This window comes from Oncorhynchus mykiss, chromosome 23, assembly GCF_013265735.2.
Source record: "Oncorhynchus mykiss isolate Arlee chromosome 23, USDA_OmykA_1.1, whole genome shotgun sequence".
In the NCBI taxonomy this organism is placed as follows: domain Eukaryota; kingdom Metazoa; phylum Chordata; class Actinopteri; order Salmoniformes; family Salmonidae; genus Oncorhynchus; species Oncorhynchus mykiss.
The window spans coordinates 57589373-57616873 of record NC_048587.1 but is presented as its reverse complement, the minus strand read 5'-3'; the positions used below and the strand labels follow the sequence as shown (position 1 = coordinate 57616873).

Genomic DNA, 27501 nt, shown 5'->3' with positions numbered 1-27501 from the left:
TTTATGGATTGTGGGGGGTGGTAGAGAAAAACGGAGAACATCATTGTGTTGCTGAGAATATTATCTTTCCACAGTGAGGTCACATTAGTTTGTAGCCCAAACGGTTCAGACTTTACAAACAGAAGTTGGCATGTGGATGGTACAGAAGAATAATCATGTGGGGCTTGTGGGAGTCATAAAGTAAAGACCACTGTCGTGAGGGTGGGAGTGATCATATTTTTTTGTAGGCCAAACGTTACAGCCGTTTTTGTGAAGACCGATTTTCGGTATGTCTCATTGTCTGACAAACACCACTGTAGCTGGACACTTTGCACCAGATGCGGAAGGCCAGCATAGGTGGAGAGATGGATTGAAACACCGCCCATGCAACAAACAAAAAATATCTAGCTTAAACTGACTCTTGGAGGGTCTAAGGAAGAAGTCCACTGCTTGACAGGCCTGAAGGTTAAATTCATGAGGGTTATATAGCCACACAGCTGCCTCACCAAGGTTCCATACACCCCTCATAAAACCACACTCATGTTCACATGATTTAATGTATAACACATTAAACTGACATGAATTTGGGTTGGAGGGAGAGTAGAGTGGTTATGGTGTGACCCTGTCAGGACTGGGCTCTAACTGTAACCTTGTTGACTGCTGAGTGACTAATGACTGAGTGACGCACACAAGATACAGTAGGTACAAGTACAGCACGAGCGCAGGCAGGTGGAAACGATACCAGTCCTCTCTTTTCTCCTCTTTGTCAAGTAGTGCCTGAAGACGGTTTTATTGGTTTTCTCTGGAGAAAGTCACAGTTGGGGGAAGGGGGGAGCGGTTGACAAAGCGCCCAGGTAGCATAGACTTCCATGATGGCACCAGCCCCGCGGACGGTGTGGGTTCTTCTCGCGCTGTCCGGTGTCCTGAATGTGCGCTCCTGTTGGACTTTTACTTGTCCTTCCATTTGCGAATGTTCAATGAAGAGCGATACATGTACCACAAACGGGAGAGAAACGGGAGAGAAACTCAGCTGCACGAGGGAAACGCAACTAAGGTCCGGAGTCGCTCCTTCGTTTATTCGAAACGTGTAAGTAGCCTACAATTCTATTCAGTTTTTGAGGAGGAATTGTGCAGATATTTTGAAATTATAGCGTCAATATGTATACAGTGCTTGTTAAAATGTTAAAACGTTTGTCGAGCTGATTATTTATTATTTGTTTTTTGAATTTAACCTTTCAATTCAACCAGTCGATTAAGAAACAAATTCATATTTACAGTGAGGGCATCAGTACAGTACCTAATGGTGTGCTTTGCCTTCATCATAATACCTTACGTTTTAAACAAGTGTTTTCTTTGTGAATTATTTCTAGAAGACTAATTCATCTGCCATTGACAGAAGTTTCAAGCAATGCCTTCAGGGGACTGATCAACGTGTCCAGAATGTGAGTTTCAATCAATCAATTACATGTATTTATTAAGCCATTTTCACCCATGACATACAGTTGAAGTCCGAAGTTTACATACACAGCCAAATACATTTAAACTCAGTTTTTCACAATTCCTGACATTTTCAAGTAAAAATTCCCTGTCTTATGTCAGTTAGGATCCCCACTTTATTTTAAGAATGTGAAATGTCAGAATAACCATAGAGATAATTATTTATTTCAGCTTTTATTTCTTTCATCACATTCCCAGTGGGTCAGAAGTTTACATACACTCAATTAGTATTTGGCAGCATTGCCTTTAAATTCTTTAACTTGGGCCAAACGTTTCGGGTAGCCCAAAGCCCATTTTGGCCCATTCCTCCTGACAGAGCTGGTGTAACTGAGTCAGGTTTGTAGGCCTCCTTGCTCACACACGCTTTTTCATTTCTGCCCACAAATGTTCTATTGGATTGAGGCCAGGGCTTTGTGATGGCCACATCAATACCTTGACTTTGTTGTCCTTAAGCCATTTTGCCACAACTTTGGAAGTATGCTTGGGGGTCATTGTCCATTTGGAAGACCCATTTGCAACCAAGCTTTACCTTTCTGACTGATGTCTTGAGATGTTGCTTCAAAATATCTCCCTCCTCATGATGCCATCTATTTTGTGAAGTGCACCAGTCCTTCCTGCAGCAAAACACCCCCACAACATGATGCTGCCACCCCCGTGCTTCACGGTTGGGATAGTGTTCTTCGGCTTGCAAGCCTCCCCCTTTTCCTCCAAACATAATGATGGTCATTCTGGCCAAATAGTTCTATTTTTGTTCCATCAGACCAGAGGACATTTCTTCAAAAAGTACGATATTTGTTGCAAACTGTAATCTGGCTTTTTTTAAGGCGGTTTTGGGGCTGTGGCTTCTTGCTGAGCGGCCTTTCAGGTTATGTCGATGTAGGACTAATTTTACTGTGGATCTAGATACTTTTGTACCTGTTTCCTCCAGCATCTTCACAAGGTCGTTTGCTGTTGTTCTGGGATTGATTTGCACTTTTCGCACCAAAGTACGTTCATGTCTAGGAGACAGAACGCGTCTCCTTCCTGAGCGGTATGACGGCTGCCTGGTCCCATGGTGATAATACTTGCGTACTATTGTTTGTACAGATGAACGTGGTACCTTCAGGCGTTTGGAAATTGCTCCCAAGGATGAATCAGACTTGTGGAGTTCTACAATTTCTTTTTCTGAGGTCTTGGCTGATTTCTGATCTTTTGATTTTCCCATTACGTCAAGCAAAGAGGCACTGAGTTTGAAGGTAGGCCTTGAAATACATCCACAGGTACACCTCCAATTGACTCAAATGATGTCAATTAGCCTATCAGAAGCGTCTAAAGCCGTGACTGTGGAGTGGACATTTGTGGAGTAGTTGAAGGACGAGTTTTAATGACTCCAACCTAGGTGTATTTAAACTTCAGACTTCAACTGTATATCGTCAGAGTGCCATTATTAGCCCTAGTGACGTTACTTGTTTTCTGTTTAACTCTGGGGTTGCCTTTTCACTGTAATAGGTCTGTTTAAACTCGACTTGTGCACATTTATATACTTATTTTATTTGTGTTGCGGAACACATACTGCTGGTAGCTGTTGTGAAAAGTGTGATATTGTATGAAAAATGACTCTAAATGCATGTTAAGAAGAGGAAAGGAGATGTCCACTTTGAATGGGTAGCTTTGGAAGAGTTAGCAACACACGTCCTTTTAGAGAAAGTAGTTTGGCGTTCTTTCATTTGTGATGTATTATTACTTTTCACCCGCTATTTAGGAGATAAAAAGCATGTCAATTCATATCAACAAATTGTTGGTTACTATATGGGAAATAATGCTAAGCATGGTTGGTGAACCAACTCGGTGGCCTTGTGGTAAGAGTGTTAACTGGAAGGTTGCTAGTTCAATCCCCTGTAAGAGTGTTAACTGGAAGGTTGCTAGTTCAATCCCCTGTAAAAGTGTTAACTGGAACGTTGCTAGTTCAATCCCCTGTAAAAGTGTTAACTGGAAGGTTGCTAGTTCAATCCCCTGTAAGAGTGTTAACTGGAAGGTTGCTAGTTCAATCCCCTGTAAAAGTGTTAACTGGAACGTTGCTAGTTCAATCCCCTGTAAGAGTGTTAACTGGAAGGTTGCTAGTTCAATCCCCTGTAAAAGTGTTAACTGGAACGTTGCTAGTTCAATCCCCTGTAAGAGTGTTAACTGGAAGGTTGCTAGTTCAATCCCCTGTAAAAGTGTTAACTGGAACGTTGCTAGTTCAATCCCCTGTAAAAGTGTTAACTGGAAGGTTGCTAGTTCAATCCCCTGTAAGAGTGTTAACTGGAAGGTTGCTAGTTCAATCCCCTGTAAGAGTGTTAACTGGAAGGTTGCTAGTTCAATCCCCTGTAAGAGTGTTAACTGGAAGGTTGCTAGTTCAATCCCCTGCTGCGTCATACCAAAGATTGTAAAAACGGGACCCAAAGCGTCTCCTTTATTTAACCAGGCAAGTCAGTTACGAATAAATTATTATTTTCAATGACAGCCGGGGAACAGTGGGTTAACTGGTCTAGGAACAGTGGGTTAACTGCCTTGTTCAGGGGCAGAACGACAGATTTGTACCTTGTCAGCTCGGGGGTTTGAACTTGCAACCTTCCGGTTACTAGTCCAACCACTAGGCTACCCTGTCGCCCCATTAAGAAGATAGATTGGGGTTAAAGCTCTGTGATAGACTAACATCCTGTCCAGGGGGTTTACTTGTACATCAAGCTGCCTCATGCTACAGAAACCCATTCTAGTTTTTCACAAGCCAACCCCTTTGGAAGATAATCATGAAAAGTGAATAAGAATCTTGTACTGCATAATATGATTATTTGTATCTCATTAATATCTGGTAAGATGTTGTGTGTTTTGCCTTATATGTCAGTAGTGTATTTGTATAGGTGTTAACTTAAACACACAAAGTTAATATGCATAGAGGGTCTTGGTCTGAATATGAAGCATTGTGTGGATAGAAATAGAATCGCACAGCCATTTACCATTGAAGTTTTCACTATGAATTTCATTAATCACTTTTGTTTTTGAATCTCATAGACACACAATAAAGTCTCATAATGTGACTGATTGGGTATCAAAACCTGGTTTCTTGTGTGATACAAGACTGTTAGCACACTGAACTAAAGCTGCGAATGTGAATTTACTATTAACATTTTAATCATTTAGTAGACACTCTTATCCAGAACAACTTACAGTTAGTGCATTCATCTTAAAGGTTGAGTAAGTTAAAGTTTTTCGACAAATGCACCCAAATTTCTATTCTATTTTATTCGTTTATATGTAGTGAATGCCATAATGTCGTTATTTTGTTAGATGCTTCTCCCAATTAGCTAAAATCGTATTTTTTCAAAGACGTTTTAGCTGTCACGCTAGCTGTTCGGTCCAAACAGATTCACAAATGATGGGAATTTGTCGTGCTATGAACACATTGTCTCCCCCCGATACTTGCCTGGGGAGGCCTGCTCCCTCTGTGACTAAAGCCAGTCTGAGAAATGTGCTAACAAATGTTTTTGCTGTGAAACTAAATAAATGCTGCATTCTGACCAACAAAACTTATTTGCTAGATTCATGACAGTGTTGTTAGACAAAGCAAGGAAAGTGAACTTCAAATGTGATATAGTTTTATTGGAATTTGCAGCTGTTGTTGGTAATTAATGAATCTGCTAGACTGTGATTTGACTTACGTTATCTTTAAGGTAGCTAGATAAGAGAGACAACAACATTCCACAGTCATAACAAGAACATGTCTTCCTCACTGTCTTCCTCACTGCCCTTTCCCATCTGGACAAAAGGAACACCTACAGTATGTGAGAATGCTATTCATTGACTACGGCTCAGTGTTCAACACCATAGTGGAAGCTGGCCACTAGGGTTAACAGTGAGCGCTGTTTCCTTCAAGTAGATTTCGGTTTTGACGTTGTGGACGGGAATGGCGGATGGGCGTAAGTTTGAATCAAGTGATAGAAAGTTGTTTTTAAAATATTTGTTTTAAGCCTATCCCAAACCTTAACCCTTATCTTAACCATTTGGAGTTAATGCCTTAATTGAAGAATTTGGAGTTAATGCCTTATTTAAACCTGACCTTAAAAATGTGTAGTTAATGCCTAAACCTAACCTTAAACACTTACATTTTTGACGTTTGGAATTACTTAGACATTGACGTTTGAGAAAAATGTATGAATGTCTAATTCTGATGTGAGACTGTGAGAGCTGGTAGGACAACAACCTCTCCATCAACGTCAGCAAGACAAAGGAGTTGATCATGAACTACAGGAAACGGAGGGCACACCCCTATTCATATCAACGGGGCTGAGTCGAGAGCGGGTCGAGAGCTTTAAGTTCCTCAGTTTCCACATCACTAATGATCTATCATGGTCCAAACTCACCAACACATTTGTGAAGAGGGCACTACAACGCCACTTCCCCCTCACAACCACTCCCTTCCTTATTATCCTACTGCGTTAGAAGTCACAACCTCTCCGTTCCTTATCATCCCTAGCATATTAGACATCACAACCACTCCCTTCCTTGTCATCCCTAGCATATTAGAAGTCACAACCACTCCCTTCCTTGTCATCCCTAGCATATTAGAAGTCACAACCACTCCCTTCCTTATCATCCCTAGCATATTAGACATCACAACTCACTCCCTTCCTTGTCATCCCTAGCATATTAGACATCACAACCCACCCCCTTCCTTGTCATCCCTACCATATTAGAAGACACAACAACTCCCTTCCTTGTTATCCTACTGCGTTAGAAGTCACAACCCACTCCCTTCCTTATTATCCTACTGCGTTAGAAGTCACAACCACTCCCTTCCTTGTCATCCCTACCATATTAGAAGTCACAACCCACTCCCTTCCTTATTATCCTGCGTTAGAAGTCACAACCACTCCCTTCCTTATTATCCTACTGCGTTAGAAGTCACAACCACTCCCTTCCTTATAATCCTACTACGTTAGAAGTCACAACCACTCCCTTCCTTATTATCCTACTGCGTTAGAAGTCACAACCACTCCCTTCCTTATTATCCTACTGCGTTAGAAGTCACAACCCACTCCCTTCCTTGTCATCCCTAGCATATTAGACGTCACAACCACTCCCTTCCTTATCATCCCTAGCATATTAGACATCACAACCACTCCCTTCCTTGTCATCCCTACCATATTAGACATCACAACCACTCCCTTCCTTGTTATCCTACTGCGTTAGAAGTCACAACCACTCCCTTCCTTATCATCCTACTGCGTTAGAAGTCACAACCACTCCCTTCCTTGTCATCCCTACCATATTAGAAGTCACAACCCACTCCCTTCCTTATTATCCTACTGCGTTAGAAGTCACAACCACTCCCTTCATTATTATCCTACTGCGTTAGAAGTCACAACCACTCCCTTCCTTGTCATCCCTACCATATTAGAAGTCACAACCCACTCCCTTCCTTATTATCCTACTGCGTTAGAAGTCACAACCACTCCCTTCCTTATTATCCTACTGCGTTAGAAGTCACAACCCACTCCCTTCCTTGTCATCCCTAGCATATTAGACGTCAAAACCACTCCCTTCCTTATCATCCCTAGCATATTAGACATCACAACCACTCCCTTCCTTGTCATCCCTACCATATTAGAAGTCACAACCACTCCCTTCCTTATTATCCTACTGCGTTAGAAGTCACAACCACTCCCTTCCTTATCATCCCTAGCATATTAGACATCACACCCCACTCCCTTCCTTATCATCCCTAGCATATTAGAAGTCACAACCCACCCCCTTCCTTATCATCCCTAGCATATTAGACATCACAACCACTCCCTTCCTTGTCATCCCTACCATATTAGAAGTCACAACCACTCCCTTCCTTATTATCCTACTGCGTTAGAAGTCACAACCACTCCCTTCCTTATCATCCCTAGCATATTAGACATCACACCCCACTCCCTTCCTTGTCATCCCTAGCATATTAGAAGTCACAACCCACTCCCTTCCTTATCATCCCTAGCATATTAGAAGTCACAACCCACCCCCTTCCTTGTCATCCCTACCATATTAGAAGACACAACCACTCCCTTCCTTATTATCCTACTGCGTTAGTAGTCACAACCCACTCCCTTCCTTATTATCCTACTGCGTTAGAAGTCACAACCACTCCCTTCCTTGTCATCCTACTACGTTAGAGGTCACAACCACTCCCTTCCTTATTATCCTACTGCGTTAGAAGTCACAACCACTCCCTTCCTTATTATCCTACTGCGTTAGAAGTCACAACCCACTCCCTTCCTTATCATCCCTAGCATATTAGACATCACAACCACTCCCTTCCTTGTCATCCCTACCATATTAGAAGTCACAACCACTCCCTTCCTTGTTATCCTACTGCGTTAGAAGTCACAACCACTCCCTTCCTTATCATCCTACTGCGTTAGAAGTCACAACCACTCCCTTCCTTATTATCCTACTGCGTTAGAAGTCACAACCACTCCCTTGTCATCCTACTGTGTTAGAAGTCACAACCACTCCCTTCCTTGTTATCCTACTGCGTTAGAAGTCACAACCACTCCCTTCCTTATTATCCTACTGCGTTAGAAGTCACAACCACTCCCTTCCTTGTCATCCCTACCATATTAGAAGTCACAACCCACTCCCTTCCTTATTATCCTACTGCGTTAGAAGTCACAACCACTCCCTTCCTTATTATCCTACTGCGTTAGAAGTCACAACCCACTCCCTTCCTTGTCATCCCTAGCATATTAGACGTCAAAACCACTCCCTTCCTTATCATCCCTAGCATATTAGACATCACAACCACTCCCTTCCTTGTCATCCCTACCATATTAGAAGTCACAACCACTCCCTTCCTTATTATCCTACTGCGTTAGAAGTCACAACCACTCCCTTCCTTATCATCCCTAGCATATTAGACATCACACCCCACTCCCTTCCTTATCATCCCTAGCATATTAGAAGTCACAACCCACCCCCTTCCTTATCATCCCTAGCATATTAGACATCACAACCACTCCCTTCCTTGTCATCCCTACCATATTAGAAGTCACAACCACTCCCTTCCTTATTATCCTACTGCGTTAGAAGTCACAACCACTCCCTTCCTTATCATCCCTAGCATATTAGACATCACACCCCACTCCCTTCCTTGTCATCCCTAGCATATTAGAAGTCACAACCCACTCCCTTCCTTATCATCCCTAGCATATTAGAAGTCACAACCCACCCCCTTCCTTGTCATCCCTACCATATTAGAAGACACAACCACTCCCTTCCTTATTATCCTACTGCGTTAGTAGTCACAACCCACTCCCTTCCTTATTATCCTACTGCGTTAGAAGTCACAACCACTCCCTTCCTTGTCATCCTACTACGTTAGAGGTCACAACCACTCCCTTCCTTATTATCCTACTGCGTTAGAAGTCACAACCACTCCCTTCCTTATTATCCTACTGCGTTAGAAGTCACAACCCACTCCCTTCCTTATCATCCCTAGCATATTAGACATCACAACCACTCCCTTCCTTGTCATCCCTACCATATTAGAAGTCACAACCACTCCCTTCCTTGTTATCCTACTGCGTTAGAAGTCACAACCACTCCCTTCCTTATCATCCTACTGCGTTAGAAGTCACAACCACTCCCTTCCTTATTATCCTACTGCGTTAGAAGTCACAACCACTCCCTTGTCATCCTACTGTGTTAGAAGTCACAACCACTCCCTTCCTTGTTATCCTACTGCGTTAGAAGTCACAACCACTCCCTTCCTTATTATCCTACTGCGTTAGAAGTCACAACCACCCCCTTCCTTATCATCCCTGGCATATTAGAAGTCACAACCACTCCCTTCCTTATCATCCCTAGCATATTAGACATCACAACCACTCCCTTCCTTATCATCCCTAGCATATTAGACATCACAACCACTCCCTTCCTTATCATCCCTAGCATATTAGAAGTCACAACCACTCCCTTCCTTATTTTCCTACCACGTTAGAAGTCACTAGAAAGTGTAGTCTCTATAAATTATAGAAATAATGACTCCAATGTCAACCCATTGATGTTAGGCTAATGCATGTTTTGTTGCATCCAATGGCAGTGTCCGCGATCAGGTAACGTAACGGACCGCTTGTGGATTTGACAGCTCTAACACAGTTCCACCTCGGACACCTCCAAAATAACTGCTATGTCAATCTGATTGAATCTAGTCCTAGGTCACACTGGCCAGTTTGCTATTGCGGAGTTCAGATGGTCTTGTCATGAATGACTCACATTGGCTTGACTCACTCACTTTCCTCCAAGGATGATGATGCTCTGAAATGGCTTTTTAATCGTTCTCCAAAAGTAATGCTAATTAAGAAGGTATACAACAAGTTAAGAGGGAAGGTACATACACACACAACACACACAGGGCTGAGTGAAAATATAAGCATAGTGGGTCGCTAGGTTTAATTATTCTCTGGTTTAAAATGGAATCTAAATGGCTATCTAAATGGAAAGTGTTGGTTAATTACAGATCAGTCGGCGGTACGGTGGCTTGGAAAGGTCAAACGTATGGAGGTTTATAAAAAGGTATAATTAACACTAGAAGAAGGGGGTTGAGGGGGTGTGGGAGGTTGGTTTGGGATGGGGGATGGGTTGGAGGGTAGCAAGGGCATCATCAGGAAGACAGGAAACAGTCAAGGGCATGTCACTAGAGCCTTCCTCACTGCATTTCTTTGTTTTTTAAAGAAGTGTCATAACGCTTCTCTTCCTCTCTGAGCCTAGTCACCTTGACCTCATCACAATACGTATTATTTCACTCTTCCATTTGCAGTCTACGCTCTGCATAATCTCTATTCGATGATTAACGGATATTCCTTTAGAATGGGAATGTACATTATGCTGTGTATTTTTCTGCCACAGTGAGATCTCTCAGAGTGACTGCATCAGGAACATAAGAAACCATGCATTCCTCTCTCTCCACAGCTTGGCTGAGATGTAAGTGTCTCACGCACGCACGCACGCACGCACACACACACGCACACACACACACCAATTACAGAACTTTCATCTCAAAATTGTCAAGGTTTCAGTTGGTGAGATAACGTTTTGTTCCATTGGAGGCCATGGATTAGACTGTGTTGTCTCCTACCCTGATAAGTTTTGATGTTACTGTAATACACTGGTTAATGTGAAGATTTGTGGTTCATTGAACCTTGAATGAGCCATTATCTAAACCATTAGTCTGCCTTGTATGTGCCATTATCTAAAGCCATTAGTCCGCATTGAATGAGCCATTATCTAAAATCAATAGTCTACCTTGAATGAGACATTATCTAAATCCATTAGTCTGCCTTGTATGAGCCATTATCTAAATCTAATAGTCTACCTTGAATGAGACATTATCTAAATCCATTAGTCTGCCTTGTATGAGCCATTATCTAAATCCAATAGTCTACCTTGAATGAGACATTATCTAAATCCATTAGTCTGCCTTGTATGAGCCATTATCTAAATCTAATAGTCTACCTTGAATGAGCCATTATCTAAATCCATTAGTCTGCCTTGAATGAGCCATTATCTAAATCCATTAGTCTGCCTTGAATGAGCCGTTATCTAAATCCATTAGTCTGCCTTGAACACAACAATGCATGCAGAATATAATTGACTTAATTTATCCTCTTCATTCCTAGATATAACATTACTGTAACAAAAACATTTAAAAGTATGAGTCACAAGTACACTCATGAGTAAAAATATATGTTACTTGATTGGGCTATTGGAAATCAATGTTAACTTTTTTTAAATAAATGTTAATATTGTTCTGTTTTCTGTTATTCCTTAGACAGATACAGAACATCAGAAATCTGATCAGTATAGAGAAGGGGGCCTTCACTGATCTGCCCAGGCTGAGATACCTGTAAGCCTTTATTACAAGTACAGTATATTGTTAGTTACCATACAACTGTAATTCCAGGTACAATACCTGTTTGTCAATGTTCAATTTATATATATATATATATATATATATATATATATATATATATATATATATATATTTACCTCTGTTTCTTTCTTCATCTCCTCTCTCCCAGGAGTATCTGTAACACAGGAATAATACATTTTCCTGACTTCTCCACCATGTCCTCTTTGGTGATACTGGATAACTTCTTCCTGTACGTATCCAGAACTTGACCCACTTGAAACTGGATTACAAGTTGATGTTGGTCTACCTTATATTTTAAAATCATATGTTATGGTAATATAGCTTCACCCATTTTAAGATAATATACACTCAACCCCAGTGTTGCCCTGCAATTTCAATTCCAATTTTTCTCACTGAAAAGGAACTGACCCTGGTCTGTGACATGACATGTTCAGTGGCCAGGCACTGATATTTAGTTTCTCTTCTCTACTCTTTGCTTCTTTCTGCTCATCTCTTCACTCACCTCTCCTCTCCTCTTCTCCTCTCCCCTCTTCTCTCTTATCCTCTCCTCCTCGTTTCTGTGTTCAGTGAGCTGGGAGATAACATGCATCTCGACAGCATACCTGCCAATGCCTTTCAAGGTATCACAGAGGAGAGTGTCTACATGTGAGTATCAGTACAATACTATGACTTATTTTCAGCCATACTCCAAACAGCCATACTCCAAACAGCCATACTCCAAACAGCCATACTTTCTTGAGCAAATGACTCATTTTGTGGGCTTTAATTTTCTCAGCACGTGTTTAGATCATTGATTAGAGAATTCTCTCATCTAGGCGTTTCATGTAACCTAAGAATCGTTTCACTGCTGATTTCATTTAACCTCATCTAATTGGTTGCAGTAACCATTATAATTGTCATTGCGTCCAGGTTTAGGACAGCACTAGTAAATTATGTTTTTTAATCCTTTTCTGTTCTATGTCTGTAAGCAATTGTAATCGGCGAAGCTGACATTGACAACCAATTCAAATGAAATGCTTAGAAATGTTTTTCTTTCAGGAAAATTATAAAAAATGGATTCAAGGAAATCAGGTCACACGCTTTCAACGGAACAAATCTGGATAAACTGTATGTATTCCCCTCAAACAATCAACATTTCTCTCCGCTGCTGCTGAGTTTCAGTTGTTACAACAAAGTCCCGGAAACACACACACATCCTCTCTCTCAGCAGGAGCTGCTGTTGTGAGTTTTTCTAAGCCTGTTTTGCTGTTGTTTCAGAGTTGTGTCGAAGGCTTGGGTTAATCAAAGAAACTCAATGTACCAGTAAATAAATGTCTTGTGAGACAAAACATTGATTGGGTGCCCCGTTGTTTATTTTACCCCCTTGCCACGCTGAGGCGTCAGCGGCGTCTTGGTCTCGCCAGAATCGCTTTCAAGGAGTCTAAACAAACAAAGCTTAGTAAGTTAGTTAGTTAGTTGAGATGAGGATCAGTTGGTCATCCATAGAAAAGTATAGGTTTTAGAGAAGAAAAAACAAAAAAAGGGACAAATATCAGAATCCAAAAGCAAAACGCCCATATTTCACTCATTTATTGCAAGGATATAACTGTCATGGCTTGTGCTCATCTGTGATGAAGACAAACATGACTTCATCCCATGTTTTTGACTGTTTTCTTGTGTAGGATTCTGAAAGGAAACAGGTATCTGAGGAACATCCATGAAGATGCCTTTGAGGGGGCCTCAGGGCCAATTATGCTGTAAGTGAATACTTCCTTTGACAACCATAATGTAAAATTCACCTTCAGTATAATAGTCCATTCCTGTAATATAAACGTCCTTCTACCCACACTGACCTCCACAGAGCCCCAATATTTCCTGTTTCACACCCTTCCTGCCACACTGACCTCCACAGAGCCCCAGTATTTCCTGTTTCACATCTTTCCTGCCACACTGACCTCCACAGAGCCCCAGTATATCCTGTTTCACACCCTTCCTGCCACACTGACCTCCACAGAGCCCCAGTATTTCCTGTTTCACATCTTTCCTGCCACACTGACCTCCACAGAGCCCCAGTATTTCCTGTTTCACATCCTTCCTGCCACACTGACCTCCACAGAGCCCCAGTATTTCCTGTTTCACATCTTTCCTGCCACACTGACCTCCACAGAGCCCCAGTATTTCCTGTTTCACATCTTTCCTGCCACACTGACCTCCACAGAGCCCCAGTATATCCTGTTTCACACCCTTCCTGCCACACTGACCTCCACAGAGCCCCAGTATATCCTGTTTCACACCCTTCCTGCCACACTGACCTCCACAGAGCCCCAGTATATCCTGTTTCACACCCTTCCTGCCACACTGACCTCCACAGAGCCCCAGTATATCCTGTTTCACACCCTTCCTGCCACACTGACCTCCACAGAGCCCCAGTATTTCTTGTTTCACATCTTTCCTGCCACACTGACCTCCACAGAGCCCCAGTATTTCCTGTTTCACATCTTTCCTGCCACACTGACCTCCACAGAGCCCCAGTATATCCTGTTTCACACCCTTCCTGCCACACTGACCTCCACAGAGCCCCAGTATTTCCTGTTTCACATCTTTCCTGCCACACTGACCTCCACAGAGCCCCAGTATTTCCTGTTTCACATCTTTCCTGCCACACTGACCTCCACAGAGCCCCAGTATTTCCTGTTTCACATCTTTCCTGCCACACTGACCTCCACAGAGCCCCAGTATATCCTGTTTCACACCCTTCCTGCCACACTGACCTCCACAGAGCCCCAGTATTTCCTGTTTCACACCCTTCCTGCCACACTGACCTCCACAGAGCCCCAGTATTTCCTGTTTCACTACCTATAACGAACAATGTCAAACATACACATTAGTTATACATTTAACAAATATTACATAGACAACATCTGACTACTGATCCATTTTTATCATAGAGAACTTGTGGTTTATGGTGCATTGGAGGGATTTCTTAGGCATAATGATTATTCATCCATGTTCAACAATACAAGGTTTATGCTGTAGTCTACGATTTGTCGGCCAGGTCTATCTCAGTATTTATGAGATTGTAATGGTATGCATGTTGTCTAGTCTAGTAGTGTTGTTTTTTTGCATCCTGCTTTACTTTGTTAATATCTTTAAAAAAAATAATGTTAATAACTTCTTATGGCTGCAGGGGCAGTATTGAGTAGCTTGGATGAAAGGTGCCCAGAGTAAACGGCCTGCTCCTCAGTCCCAGTTGCTAATATATGCATAATATTATTAGTATTGGATAGAAAACACTCTGAAGTTTCTAAAACTGTTTGAATGATGTCTGTGAGTATAACCGAACTCATATGGCAGGCGAAAACCTGAGAAAAAATCCAAACAGGAAGTGAGAAATCTGAGGTTGATCGATTTTCAACCCAGCCCCTATTGAATTCACAGTGGGGTATGGATGAAGTTGCACTTCCTAGGGCTTCCACTAGATGTCAACCGTCTTTAGAAACTTGAATGAGGCAGCTACTGTGTTGTGAGGCTGAATGAGCCAGGTGTCTGGCAGAGAGCCATGGGCTGGTCACGCGCAATTCACATGATAGCGACCTGCGTTCCATGGCTTTCCTACAGACAAAGGAATTCTCCGGTTGGAACTTTATTGAAGATATATGATAACACCCTAAAGATTGATTCTACACTTAGTTTGACAAGTTTCTTCGACCTGTAATATAACTTTTGAATTTTTCGGCCGATGTTCGAATGGACCTGCACGAGCGTTTGGATTTGTGTACTAAACGCCCTAACAAAAGTAGCTACTTGGACATAAATATTGGACATTATCGAACAAATCTGGCACAGCGGTTGCATTAAGGAGAGGTATAAGGAGAGGTATATCTCGGTTCATCTACATTTATGATGAGTATTTCTGTTGAATTGATGTGGCTATGCAAAATCACTGGATGTTTTTGGAACTAGTGAACGTAACGCGCCAATGTAAACTCATATTTTTTTATATAAATATGAACTTTATCAAACAAAACATACATGTATTGTGTAACATGAAGTCCTATGAGTGTCATCTGATGAAGATCATCAAAGGTTAGTGATTAATTTTATCTCTATTTGTGCTTTTTGTGACTCCTCTCTTTGGCTGGAAAAATGGCTGTGTTTTTCTGTGAGTTGGTGGTCACCTAACATAATCGTTTGTGGTGCTTTCGCTGTAAAGCATATTTGAAATCGGACACTGTGGTGGGATTAACAACAAGATTACCTTTAAAATGGTATAAAATACATGTATGTTTGAGGAATTTGAATTATGAGATTTCTGTTGTTTTGAATTTGGCGCCCTGCACTTTCACTGGCTGTTGTCTTATCATCCCGTTAATGGGATTGCAGCCCTAATTAAAGTATGTTAGGGTGAAAGGTTAGGGTTAGCTCTGGGGTGGTAAGTAGCCCAGTGACTAAGGAGTTAGACTTGTTTGCCTGTTGGATTCCCGGGCCGGACCATGGGGGAAAAAAGGGGGATATTGCTCTGGCAACTGGAGTGCTGCTGGGTTCACATCCTAACAACAATCCCCTACTGTTGGGACCTTGATCTAGCCCCCACAACATGCTCTCCATCCATTGCAGATTTTTTTATGTTTTCATTTTGCTACACATACATACATTTTACCTATACATTTTGCCTATACATTTTACCTATACATTTTACCTACACATTTACCTATACATTTTACATACACATTTTGCATGATACTTTTATATATAACATTACCAAACAAACTCTTTAATCCCACCTATCACCATAGACCTCCCTTGTTTGGTTTCCATGTGCCATATATTTTTCAATTGTGCTGTGATGTTTTACAAAAATGTTGAACCTTTCTAAACGCATAGTATCCACAGATTGTGAGCTAAAGATGAAAACCTTTCCTATGAGTATTATTATATTATTTATTGACTGACTATGGCTTCCCAAATCGCCCAACACTGCTAATTGTATGGTTAATTTTAAGTGCATGTTGTGATTTTTTAACCATTCCTGAACCTGTGACTAGAAACAAGCTACATAGGGGCAATACCAGAATACATTATCTGTTGATTCTGTCTCTTCACAGCAAAATCTACAGAGCTGAGATTGTTGTATGCCCCATATATATATAGCATTCTATTGGTGGCAAGAATATTATATCATATTTTAAATTGAAAAACTCTGTTGAGTCAAGTGTAGTTTTTTGTACCAGTTCATAATGCCATGGAATTGGTACATTGAAAATCTCCTCCCATTTATTTTGCGACCTGTATGGCGCAGCTGTCAACATGTTTATCCTCAGATGGTATATTTTTCTATTTGAGCCAGTTCCTTTCAGCCAATTTATATCAAGTTCCCTACCTTCTCCCTTTTCCACTTGCCTCCTCCATTTTTGTGGTAGTGCTGCAATCAGTTGGTTGTAAATTTGGATTGAGCAGATAGTCCCATGTATTTTCAATAACTGCATATGTGACATAACTCCTCCATTTCTATTTGTAATATCATGAATAAATATAAATACATTTTGAAAAAAAAATCCATATCGAATGTTTTTATATTAATCAATATATCTGAATTTAACCATAACATTTGTTGTAATATTTGTTCTATCTTTTCTGCTAGGATAAAACTAAAATTGTAACCAGCTTTGTACGGCTTGTTTAAGAAACGGCGATAATTTCATTTCCAATTAGTTGGAAATGAGAAGTTGTAATCTGTATGAAGGCAAAAAAGTTATTTTTGAACAAAGGATGAGCTTTCATTTATTTTCATCCATTGCAGCTTGACCCTACGCTCCTCTCAACTGTGTGATGGGTGCTATCGGGGGGGGGGGGGGGGGGGGGGGGGGTGAAGAGAACAGAAGACAATTTTCAGTTGTTTGCTATAACTATAGACAATTAAGTTTCTATTGTTTCTATTGTAAAAAACACTCTGGTGTTTACTGTATGTTTGTTGTCCAGTGACATCTCCTCCACAGCTCTCCACACCCTCCCCCGTCGAGGCTTGGGACATTTGAAGGTCCTGATTGCCCGTTCTACCCCTTACCTGAAGACTCTACCCCCTCTGGAAAGCCTCCTAGAGCTAGAGGTGGCAGAGGTCACTTACCCCAGCCACTGCTGTGCCTTCCACACCTGGCGACGCAAACACAGGTAGGTACACATCACATATTGGTACACACACAGTTTGACATTCAAGAGTCTACTATAACCTTCCTGTTTTTTTCCTTATCCATCCAAAGGGAAAAAGTTATCCTTGCACTCTCTCCGAACCTCAGAAGGCTGTGCGATGACGATAAAATCATGTAAGACAATTATTGCACCATGTATCAGGGGAAGGTTCTGTACACATGTAGCGGTCTCTATTGACAGGCTGTTTTTTAACCATTGATTGCACATTTTCTTTTCTTTTTTTGGTCTCAAATTCTCTGCTCAATGTTGTCTTCCCCTTTTCTACAGGGACCCATCAGCAGACAATGTAACAGACCTGTACGACATCAACTTCCAATACCCAGACCTGCAGCTGAGCCTGTGTCCTGGACCCTTCCAGTGCACCCCAGAGCCTGATGCCTTCAACCCCTGTGAGGACCTGCTGGGGTACTCCTTCCTCCGTGCAGTCACCTGGCTCATTACTGTGTTCGCTGTGGCTGGGAACATGACTGTGCTGATTGTACTGATCACCAGGTAAAGGGTTTTGACTAGGTGGTGTACAGCTACGACAGGAAGTGACTTAGTAGCAAGTTAGGAAAACTTACGCAGCAGGTTAGTTGAATGAACGGAGCAGGTTAGTATAATTAGGTTAAGGTTAGGAAAAGGCTTAAGGTTAGCTAAAATAATCTCCTAACCTGCTACTGTCACGTGTGAAGGATTGGGAGACAGGCACAGAAATGCGTAATAGTTTTTTTTATTTCACCCAAATTACCGCGTGCCATGTAAAGGCACAGGGACGAAGACCAAACAAACACGTATACAAAACATGGGGTTGAGACCCAAACAAAGGAGTGAGAGTTGAGAGTACCTCGAATAAATACACAAGCGAACAATGATACCACACGGGACGAGACCCGTATTCATCTGCGCAATACAAGCGGCACGAAATCCAAAACAACAAGGCACAGGTACTCACAGGCACAACGGACATTGGAACAATAATCGACAGCCTAATGGAAACCAATTACAATCAGGGAAATGGGGACCAGGTGTACGTAATGACACAGTTCTGGAGGGATCCGTGATAGCTACAAAAAGCAAAAATAAATAAAAAAGCTGAAGTTGTATTCCGTCTAGTCACAACCCAGGTAGAGAGAGAGAACATCGAGATGTATAATACACAAGACTGGCTGGCATAGACCCACATAGTTTTAGAGTGTGAGGATAATGGCAGCCATCTTAGTAAGGGATCAATTTAATATTTTTAATTCTATGGGAAAGAACATGCTCAACTCTTATCCACATTACAGTGTGTGGTTTACTAAGACATGTTGCTTAAATAAGATAAATATAATTAAAGCAATATGGTTAAATAAAGGTGAAAAAAATCATTAAAACAATATCATTAAAACAATGTTTCAATTGCTAAATATATTCAAGTGATTGCTGATCTTTTTAACATTTTTGATCATTCTCCTCACCAGTCACCAGAAGCTTAATGTCTCCCAGTTCCTGATGTGTAACCTGGCCTTCGCAGATCTCTGCATGGGGCTCTACCTCCTCCTCATTGCAGCCATGGACTACCACTCCCGCAAGGTACGGTAGTGGTAGTCCAACCACCTACCACTGGGAGTGGTAGTTCAACCACCTACCACCACTTACCACAACTCCTAAATTGCTCCAGAGGGGATGCACTCTGGCTGACCCTGTGATGCTTGCTTTCCAATGTTTATACACTGTAGAAAAATACACTGCTCAAAAAAATTAAGGGAACACTTAAACAACACAATGTAACTCCAAGTCAATCACACTTCTGTGAAATCAAACTGTCCACTTAGGAAGCAACACTGATTGACAATAAATTGCACATTTCCATAACAGGTGGAAATTATAGGCAATTAGCAAGACACCCCCAATAAAGGAGTGGTTCTGCAGGTGGGGACCATAGACCACTTCTCAGTTCCTATGCTTCCTGGCTGATGTTTTGGTCACTTTTGAATGCTGGCGGTGCTTTCACTCTAGTGGTAGCATGAGACGAAGTCGACAACCCACACAAGTGGCTCAGGTAGTGCAGCTCATCCAGGATGGTACATCAATGAGAGATGTGGCAAGAAGGTTTGCTGTGTCTGTCAGCGTAGTGTCCAGAACATGGAGGTGCTACCAGGAGACAGGATAGTACATCAGGAGACGTGGAGGAGGCTGTAGGAGGGCAACAACCCAGCAGCAGGACCGCTACCTCCGCCTTTGTGCAAGGAGGAGCAGGAGGAGCACTGCCAGAGCCCTGCAAAATGACCTACAGCAGGCCACAAATGTGCACGTGTCTGCTCAAACGGTCAGAAACAGACTCCATGAGGGTGGTATGAGGGCCCGACGTCCACAGGTGGGGGTTATGCTTACAGCCCAACACTGTGCAGGACGTTTGGCATTTGCCAGAGAACACCAAGATTGGCAAATTCGCCACTGAGCACATGTGACAGACGTGACAGTCTGGAGACGCCGTGGAGAACGTTCTGCTGCCTGCAACATCCTCCAGCATGACCGGTTTGGCGGTGGGTCAGTCATGGTGTGGGGTGGCATTTCTTTGGCGGGCCGCACAGCCCTCTATGTGCTCGCCAGAGGTAGCCTGTCTGCCATTAGGTACCGAGATGAGATCCCCAGACCCCTTGTGAGACCATATGCTGGTGCGGTTGGCCCTGGGTTCCTCCTAATGCAAGACAATGCTAGACCTCATGTGGCTGGAGTGTGTCAGCAGTTCCTGCAAGAGGAAGGCATTGATGCTGTGGACTGGCCCGCCCGTTCCCCAGACCTGAATCCAATTGATCACATCTGGGACATCATGTCTCGCTCCATCCACCAACGCCACGTTGCACCACAGACTGTCCAGGAGTTGGCAGATGCTTTAGTCCAGGTCTGGGAGGAGATCCCTCAAGAGACCATCCGCCACCTCATCAGGAGTATGCCCAGGCGTTGTAGGGAGGTCATACAGGCACGTGGAGGCCACACACACTACTGAGCCTCATTTTGACTTGTTTTAAGGACATTACATCAAAGTTGGATCAGCCTGTAGTGTGGTTTTCCACTTTAATTTTGAGTGTGACTCCAAATCCAGACCTCCATGGGTTGATACATTTGATTTCCATTGATCATTTTTGTGTGATTTTGTTGTCAGCACATTCAACTATGTAAAGAAAAAAGTATTTAATAAGAATATTTCATTCATTCAGATCTAGGATGTGTTATTTTAGTGTTCCCTTTATTTTTTTGAGCAGTGTATATATACACAAAATGTAAAGTGTGTTTCATGAGACCAGCCACCCAGACAGCTGATGAAACTGTGGGTTAGCATAACCAAAGAATTTCTGCACAAACTCTCAGAAACCGTCTTAGGGAAGCTCATCTGTGTGTTCATCGTCCTCACCAGGGTCTTGACCTGACTGCAGTTCGGCGTCATAACCGACTTCAGTGGGAAAATGCTCACCTTTGATGGCCACTGGCACGCTAGAGAAGTGTGCTCTTCACTGATGATTCACGGTTGCAGCTGTACTGGGCAAATGGCAGAAAGCGTGTATGGTGTCGTGTGGGCAGGCGGTTTGCTGATATCAATGTTGTGAACAGAGTGCCCCATGGTGCCGTTGGGGTTATGGTATGGGCAGGCATAATCTACGGACAGCGAACACAATTTAATTGCATTTTACCAATGGCAATTTGAATGCACAGAGATACCGTGACGAGATCCAGAGGCCCATTGTCGTGCCATTCACCCGCCGCCATGTTTCAACATGATAATGCACGGCCCATGTAGCAAGGATCTGTACACAATTCCTGGAAGCTAAAAACATTTCCCAGTTCTTCCATGGCCTGCATTCTCACCACCAGACATGTCACTCATTGACAATATTTGGGATGCTCTGGATTGATGTTTATGACAGCATGTTCCAGTTCCCACCAATATCCAGCAACTTTGCACAGCCATTGAATCAAATCAAAATACAATTTTATTTGTCACATACACATGGTTAGCAGATGTTAATGCGAGTGTAGCGAAATGCTTGACCTTTTAGTTCCGACAATGCAGTAATAATCAATGAGTAATCTAACCTAACAATTCCACAACGACTACCTTATACATACAAGTGTAAAGGGATAAAGAATATGTACATAAAGATATATGAATGAATGATGGTACAGAACGGCATAGGCAAGATGCAGTAGATGGTATCGAGTACAGTATATACATATGAGATGAGTAATGTAGGGTATGTAAATATAAAAGTGGCATTGTCACGTTCTGACCTTAGTTCTTTTATTTAGGTCTTTGTTTTAGTATGGTCAGGGCGTGAGTTGGGTGGGTTGTCTATGTTCGTTTTTCTATGTTGTTTTTTGAGTTTGGCCTGGTATGGTTCTCAATCAGAGGCAGGTGTTGTTGGTTGTCTCTGATTGAGAATCATACTTAGGTAGCCTTTTTCCACCTGTGTTGTGTGGGTGTTTGTTTTCAGTCTTTGTGTGTCTACACCAGACAGAACTGTTCCGGTTGTTGTTTTGTTATTCAGTGTTCAGTTACTTTATTAAAAAGATGAACACGTACAACGCTGCGCATTGGTCCTCACCTTCTTCCACCGACAACGGCCGTTACAGGCATAGTTTAAAGTGGCTAGTGATACATGTATTACATAAAGATGGCAAGATGCAGTAGATGATAGAGTACAGTATATACATATACATATGAGATGAGTAATGTATTGTATGTAAACATTATATTAAGTGGCATTGTTTAAAGTGGCTAGTGATACATTTTTTACATCAATTCCCATTATTAAAGTGGCTGGAGTTGAGTCAGTATGTTGGCAGCAGCCACTCAATGTTAGTGGTGGCTGTTTAACAGTCTGATGGCCTTGAGATAGAAGCTGTTTTTCAGTCTCTCGGTCCCTGCTTTGATGCACCTGTACTGACCTCACCTTCTGGATGATAGCGGGGTGAACAGGCAGTGGCTCGGGTGGTTGTTGTCCTTGATGATCTTTATGGCCTTCCTGTGACATCGGGTGGTGTAGGTGTCCTGGAAGGCAGGTAGTTTGCCCCCGGTGATGCGTTGTGCACTACCCTCTGGAAAGCCTTACTGTTGTGGGCGGAGCAGTTGCCATACCAAGCGGTGATACAGCCCGACAGGATGCTCTCGATTGTGCATCTGTAGAAGTTTGTGAGTGCTATTGGTGACAAGCCAAATTTCTTCAGCCTCCTGAGGTTGAAGAGGCGCTGCTGCGCCTTCTTCACAACGCTGTCTGTGTGGGTGGACCAATTCAGTTTGTCCGTGATGTGTACGCCGGGAACTTAAAACTTACTACCCTCCCCGCTACTGTCCCATCGATGTGGATAGGGGGGTGCTCCCTCTGCTGTTTCCTGAAGTCCACAATCATCTCCTTTGTTTTGTTGACGTTGAGTGTGAGGTTACTTTCCTGACACCACACTCCGAGGGCCTCACCTTCCTCCCTGTAGGCCGTCTCGTCGTTGTTGGTAATCAAGCCTACCACTGTAGTGTCGTCCGCAACCTTGATGGCCACGCAGTCGTGGGTGAACAGGGAGTACAGGAGAGGGCTCAGAACGCACCCTTGTGGGGCCTCAGTGTTGAGGATCAGCGGGGTGGAGATGTTGTTGCCTACCCTCACCACCTGGGGGCGGCCCGTCAGGAAGTCCAGTACCCAGTTGCACAGGGCGGGGTCGAGACCCAGGGTCGTTTAGCTCAGTTACCTTAGCTTTCTTGGGAACAGGAACAATGGTGGCCCTCTTGAAGCATGTGAGAACAGCAGACTGGGATTTGGATTGATTGAATATGTCCGTAAACACACCAGCCAGCTGGTCTGCACATGCTCTGAGGACGCAGCTAGGGATGCCGTCTGGGCCTGCAGCCTTGCGAGGGTTAACACGGTTAAATGTTTTACTCACGGCGGCTGCAGTGAAGGAGAGTTCGCAGGTTTTGGTAGCGGGCCGTGTCAATGGAACTGTATTGTCCTCAAAGTGAGCAAAGAAATCATTTAGTCTGTCTGGGAGTAAGACATCCTGGTCCGCAACGGGGCTGGTTTTCTTTTTGTAATCCGTGATTGACTGTAGACCCTGCCACATACCTCTTGTGTCTGATCCGTTGAATTACAACTCTACTTTGTCTCTATACTGACGCTTAGCTTGTTTGATTGCCTTGCGGAGGGAATAGTTACACTGTTTGTATTCGGTCATGTTTCCGGTCACCTTGCCCTGGTTAAAAGCAGTGGTTCACGCTTTCAGTTTCGCGCGAATGCTGCCATCAATCCACGGTTTCTGGTTTGGGAATGTTTTAATAGTTGCTGTGGGTACGACATCGCCGATGCACTTTCTAATGAACTCGCTCACCGAATCGGCGTATTCGTCAATGTTGTTGTTGGACGCAATGCGGAACATATCCCAATCCATGTGATGGAAGCAGTCTTGAAGCGTGGAATCAGATTGATCGGACCAGCGTTGAACAGACCTGAGCGTGGGAGCTTCTTGTTTTACAGCCTGATCAACTCAATGTGAAGGAGATATGTCGCGCTGCATGAGGTAAATGGTGGTCACACCAGATACTGACTGGTTTTCTGATCCACGCCCCTACTTTTAAGGTATTTGTGACCAACAGATGCATATCTGTATTCCCAGTCACATGAACTCCATAGATTAGGGCCCAATTCATTTATTTCAATTGATTGATTTCCTTATATGACCTGTAACTCAGTAAAGTCTTTGAAATTGTTGCGTTTATATTTTAGTTCAGTGTATTTCTGTAATGACTCTTTCCGATTTGGACACTAACCTATTTTATGGTAGGAGTTCTAGTCTATAACCAATAATACAGTTGTATTTTATTGTTGGAGTTCTAGTCTATAACCAATAATACAGTTGTATTGTAGGAGTTCTAGTCTATAACCAATAATAGTTTTATTTTATTCTAGGAGTTCTAGTCTATAACCAATAATACAGTTGTACTGTATTGTAGGAGTACTATAATCACGCTACGGACTGGCAGACGGGCGGGGGCTGTGGCGTGGCGGGGTTCTTGACGGTGTTCGCCAGCGAGCTATCTGTCTACACGCTGACCATGATAACGTTAGAGCGGTGGCACACCATCACCAACGCCATGCACATCAACAAGAGGCTGCGGCTGAGGCATGTGGTGATCATGATGGCTGGAGGGTGGGGTTTCTCCCTATTGGCCGCTCTGCTTCCCATCCTGGGGGTCAGCAGCTACACTAAGGTCAGCAGAATGTTTTACGTTTAGGGCCCGTATTTACAAAGGGCCGGTTTCCCGGACACAGATGAAGCCTCGTCCTGGACTATAAAGCCCTTTCAATCTCCATTGCTCTTTAGTCCAGGACGAGGAACGGATCCTATCCTACTCGGCTGCTTTTTGAATACAGGCCCAGGTTTACAAACATTACATTTACACACAACAGCCATGGTGTTATTTAGTAGATGACAATTCAGCCTTTTTATTTTCGCTGTAAAATAACTCAATGACAATTGCTGTTGTTAAAAGGACTTTATATATAGTTATAGTTGATTTTCTTCCAGGTGTCGATCTGCCTGCCCATGGACATCGAGTCCCTAGCCTCTCAGGTGTATGTTGTAGCCCTCCTCCTCCTCAACGTCGCTGCCTTCTTCATCATCTGCTGCTGCTACGTACGTATCTACATGTCCATCCACAACCCCGACCTAGCAACCCGCCACGGCGACGCCAGGATCGCCAAGCGCATGGCCATCCTCATCTTCACCGACTTCCTCTGCATGGCACCCATCTCCTTCTTTGCCATCTCGGCGGGTCTCCACATGCCCCTCATCACCATCTCCCACTCCAAGATCCTCCTCGTCCTCTTCTACCCAATCAACTCCCTCTGTAACCCCTTCCTCTACACCATATTTACTCGAGCATTTCGGAAGGATTTGTGTCTATTGTTGAGTCGCTGTAGTTGTTGCCATGCCAGAGCGGAGTTCTACAGGGCACAGAACCTGGCAACACACACTATACCGCCTAAGGGTAGGTCTACATCCCCCAGAAAGGCTCACTCTTTCAGGTTCTATGCCTACCACATCAAGATGCAGGGATGCTTCCTCAGCAAGGGAGGTGGAGTGTGTGACTAGTCTCAGTCAGTCAGAACTAAGGGTACAGCCACATTGAGATTTTGGTTGCGTGGCCCTGCTCAGACGTTGCATCAACCAATGGCTGCGTGCCACATCATTGACAGTGTCGTCAACTGACAGATCGCTGTAACATATGTGGTTAGCTAATACGTAAAATGCCTATCCAGACATTGTAAGATCTGGCATGCGTCAGCAACGCCTGGGCAGAGAACACACCCTGAAAATTCCAGATTGAGCCAATGGTTTTTCAATGTGAGTCATCCGTTATCCAGATGAATGACAACAGATTGTCTGTCAAAAATACACAAAGCATTCAATTCAACTTTTGATGAGAAAAAACGGGCAATGATGTAAGTCATATACAACTTCATCCTTGTTTATGCATCTCGTTCAGGCCCTGTGATAGGCTAGCGTCCTGTCCAAGGGTTGTACTGTACATTAAGCTGCCTCACACTACAGAAATAAGAGAGGCTCCTGCCTCTATGAGCTTTTCTGGCTTGCAGAAGCCACGCCTCAATGTGGCCATAGCCTTAATCTCTGCTGTAACAAGGTGATTGAGCATCTGTGCCCCTCCCTTGTCGATTATGGCAGCCCCCCGCACCTCTCTGATTCAGAGGGGGTGGGTTAAATGCGGAAGACACATTTCAGTTGAATGCATTTAGTTGTACAACTGGTATCCCCCTTTCCCGTCATTGTAAATGACATCATTGTAAATAAGCATTTGTTCTTAACTGACTTGCCTTGTTAAATAAAGGTTCAATTATAAAAATAAAGACAAGCACATGGGAGTTCTCTGGGCAGGCCATATCAGGGAAGGAGCTGCTGCCGGCCTCCAAGCTGCCATGCTGGTTTGGCGTGAACGTGTTTTAGAGTATTGTTGTTGAGTGTAATAATGTAAAAAGTAAAGTGCATTGTTTGTAACTTGATGTGGCAGATTGGAGCCCAACAAGTTATAGCACAACCTTTTCATTGCTAATACTGTATTTTTCCTTGTGTACATTTTAAAGGGGAAGGCCCGTTTGTATATGTGTACATTTTAAAGGGGAAGGTCAGTTTGCATGTGTACATTTTATAGGCCAGTTTGTATTTACCTTAAGTCTGATGCATTGGTAGCTTATAGTAATGTCAACACGTGCATTTCCCTTATGTTTAATTGAAACTTGTAATAAACTATATTTTTGTAATTCTGTGTGTGAGATGCGTTTCCCTGGTGTTGTACCCAGTTGATGTCTCCATTGACTCTGCTCTATCCCAAGAATCTGTGTGTTGCACAGACAATTTAACCAGAATTGACTCAATCTCAATTTAATTGGAAATTGACTTTCTGCTATTTGCTAAACTTTCTGTTTGGCTTTCAATTAAGTAAGCTGAGCAGCTAATATTTTTGATCACATGAACCTGTATGCAAAGACAGGCTGTCCCAAATGGCAACCTATTCCGTATAGGGCCCTAGTCAATAGTGCACTATACAGGGAATACGGTGGCATTTGGGACAGATAATGTAAAGCATCCAATTCCCATAACCTTTTCCCTTTACTGACACAATAATGGGATTCAAGAATCAGCCCAACTATAATATCCAATGTCTGTTGAGTTTCAGTAGTATTCCTTGAGTTTCTCCTTACTGCAAGTTTCTTCCAATGAGTGTGTGTTCCACTAACAGTGAAATGTGAGATCCACCTCATAAGCTAATGTAGCTAGCTACGCTAACCAAACTCTACAAAAACAGAAAATTGTCCCAAACAGAGCAGCATGGACAGTCACAGCGGTGTTTCTGTGTCTTAATGTCAACATGAGCCCAGCCCTTG

The 27501-nt window shown here is 43.0% G+C and overlaps 1 protein-coding gene across 1 annotated transcript; it reads left to right on the top strand.

Moving 5' to 3' along the window:
- Positions 1-752: 752 nt before the first annotated feature.
- On the top strand, positions 753-26873 carry LOC110503041 (lutropin-choriogonadotropic hormone receptor-like). The gene is made up of 14 exons (XM_036960878.1): positions 753-1066; positions 1350-1421; positions 10384-10458; positions 11306-11380; positions 11556-11636; positions 11975-12052; positions 12446-12514; positions 13069-13143; positions 17366-17554; positions 17644-17706; positions 17861-18085; positions 19036-19147; positions 24552-24809; positions 25127-26873. The coding sequence occupies exons 1-14, from the start codon at positions 849-851 to the stop codon at positions 25691-25693; spliced, it is 2157 nt and encodes a 718-aa protein (XP_036816773.1). The 5' UTR covers positions 753-848; the 3' UTR covers positions 25694-26873.
- The last annotated feature ends 628 nt before the right edge of the window (positions 26874-27501 follow it).

What these genes read in the sequence shown, in the direction of transcription:
- LOC110503041 (XM_036960878.1), top strand. Translation starts at nt 849, where the DNA reads ATGATGGCACCAGCCCCGCGGACGGTGTGGGTTCTTCTCGCGCTGTCC. An exon ending in CTGATTGTACTGATCACCAG is followed by an intron (nt 18,086 to 19,035) that starts GTAAAGGGTTTT and finishes TCTCCTCACCAG; the next exon opens with TCACCAGAAGCTTAATGTCT. An exon ending in GGGTCAGCAGCTACACTAAG is followed by an intron (nt 24,810 to 25,126) that starts GTCAGCAGAATG and finishes ATTTTCTTCCAG; the next exon opens with GTGTCGATCTGCCTGCCCAT.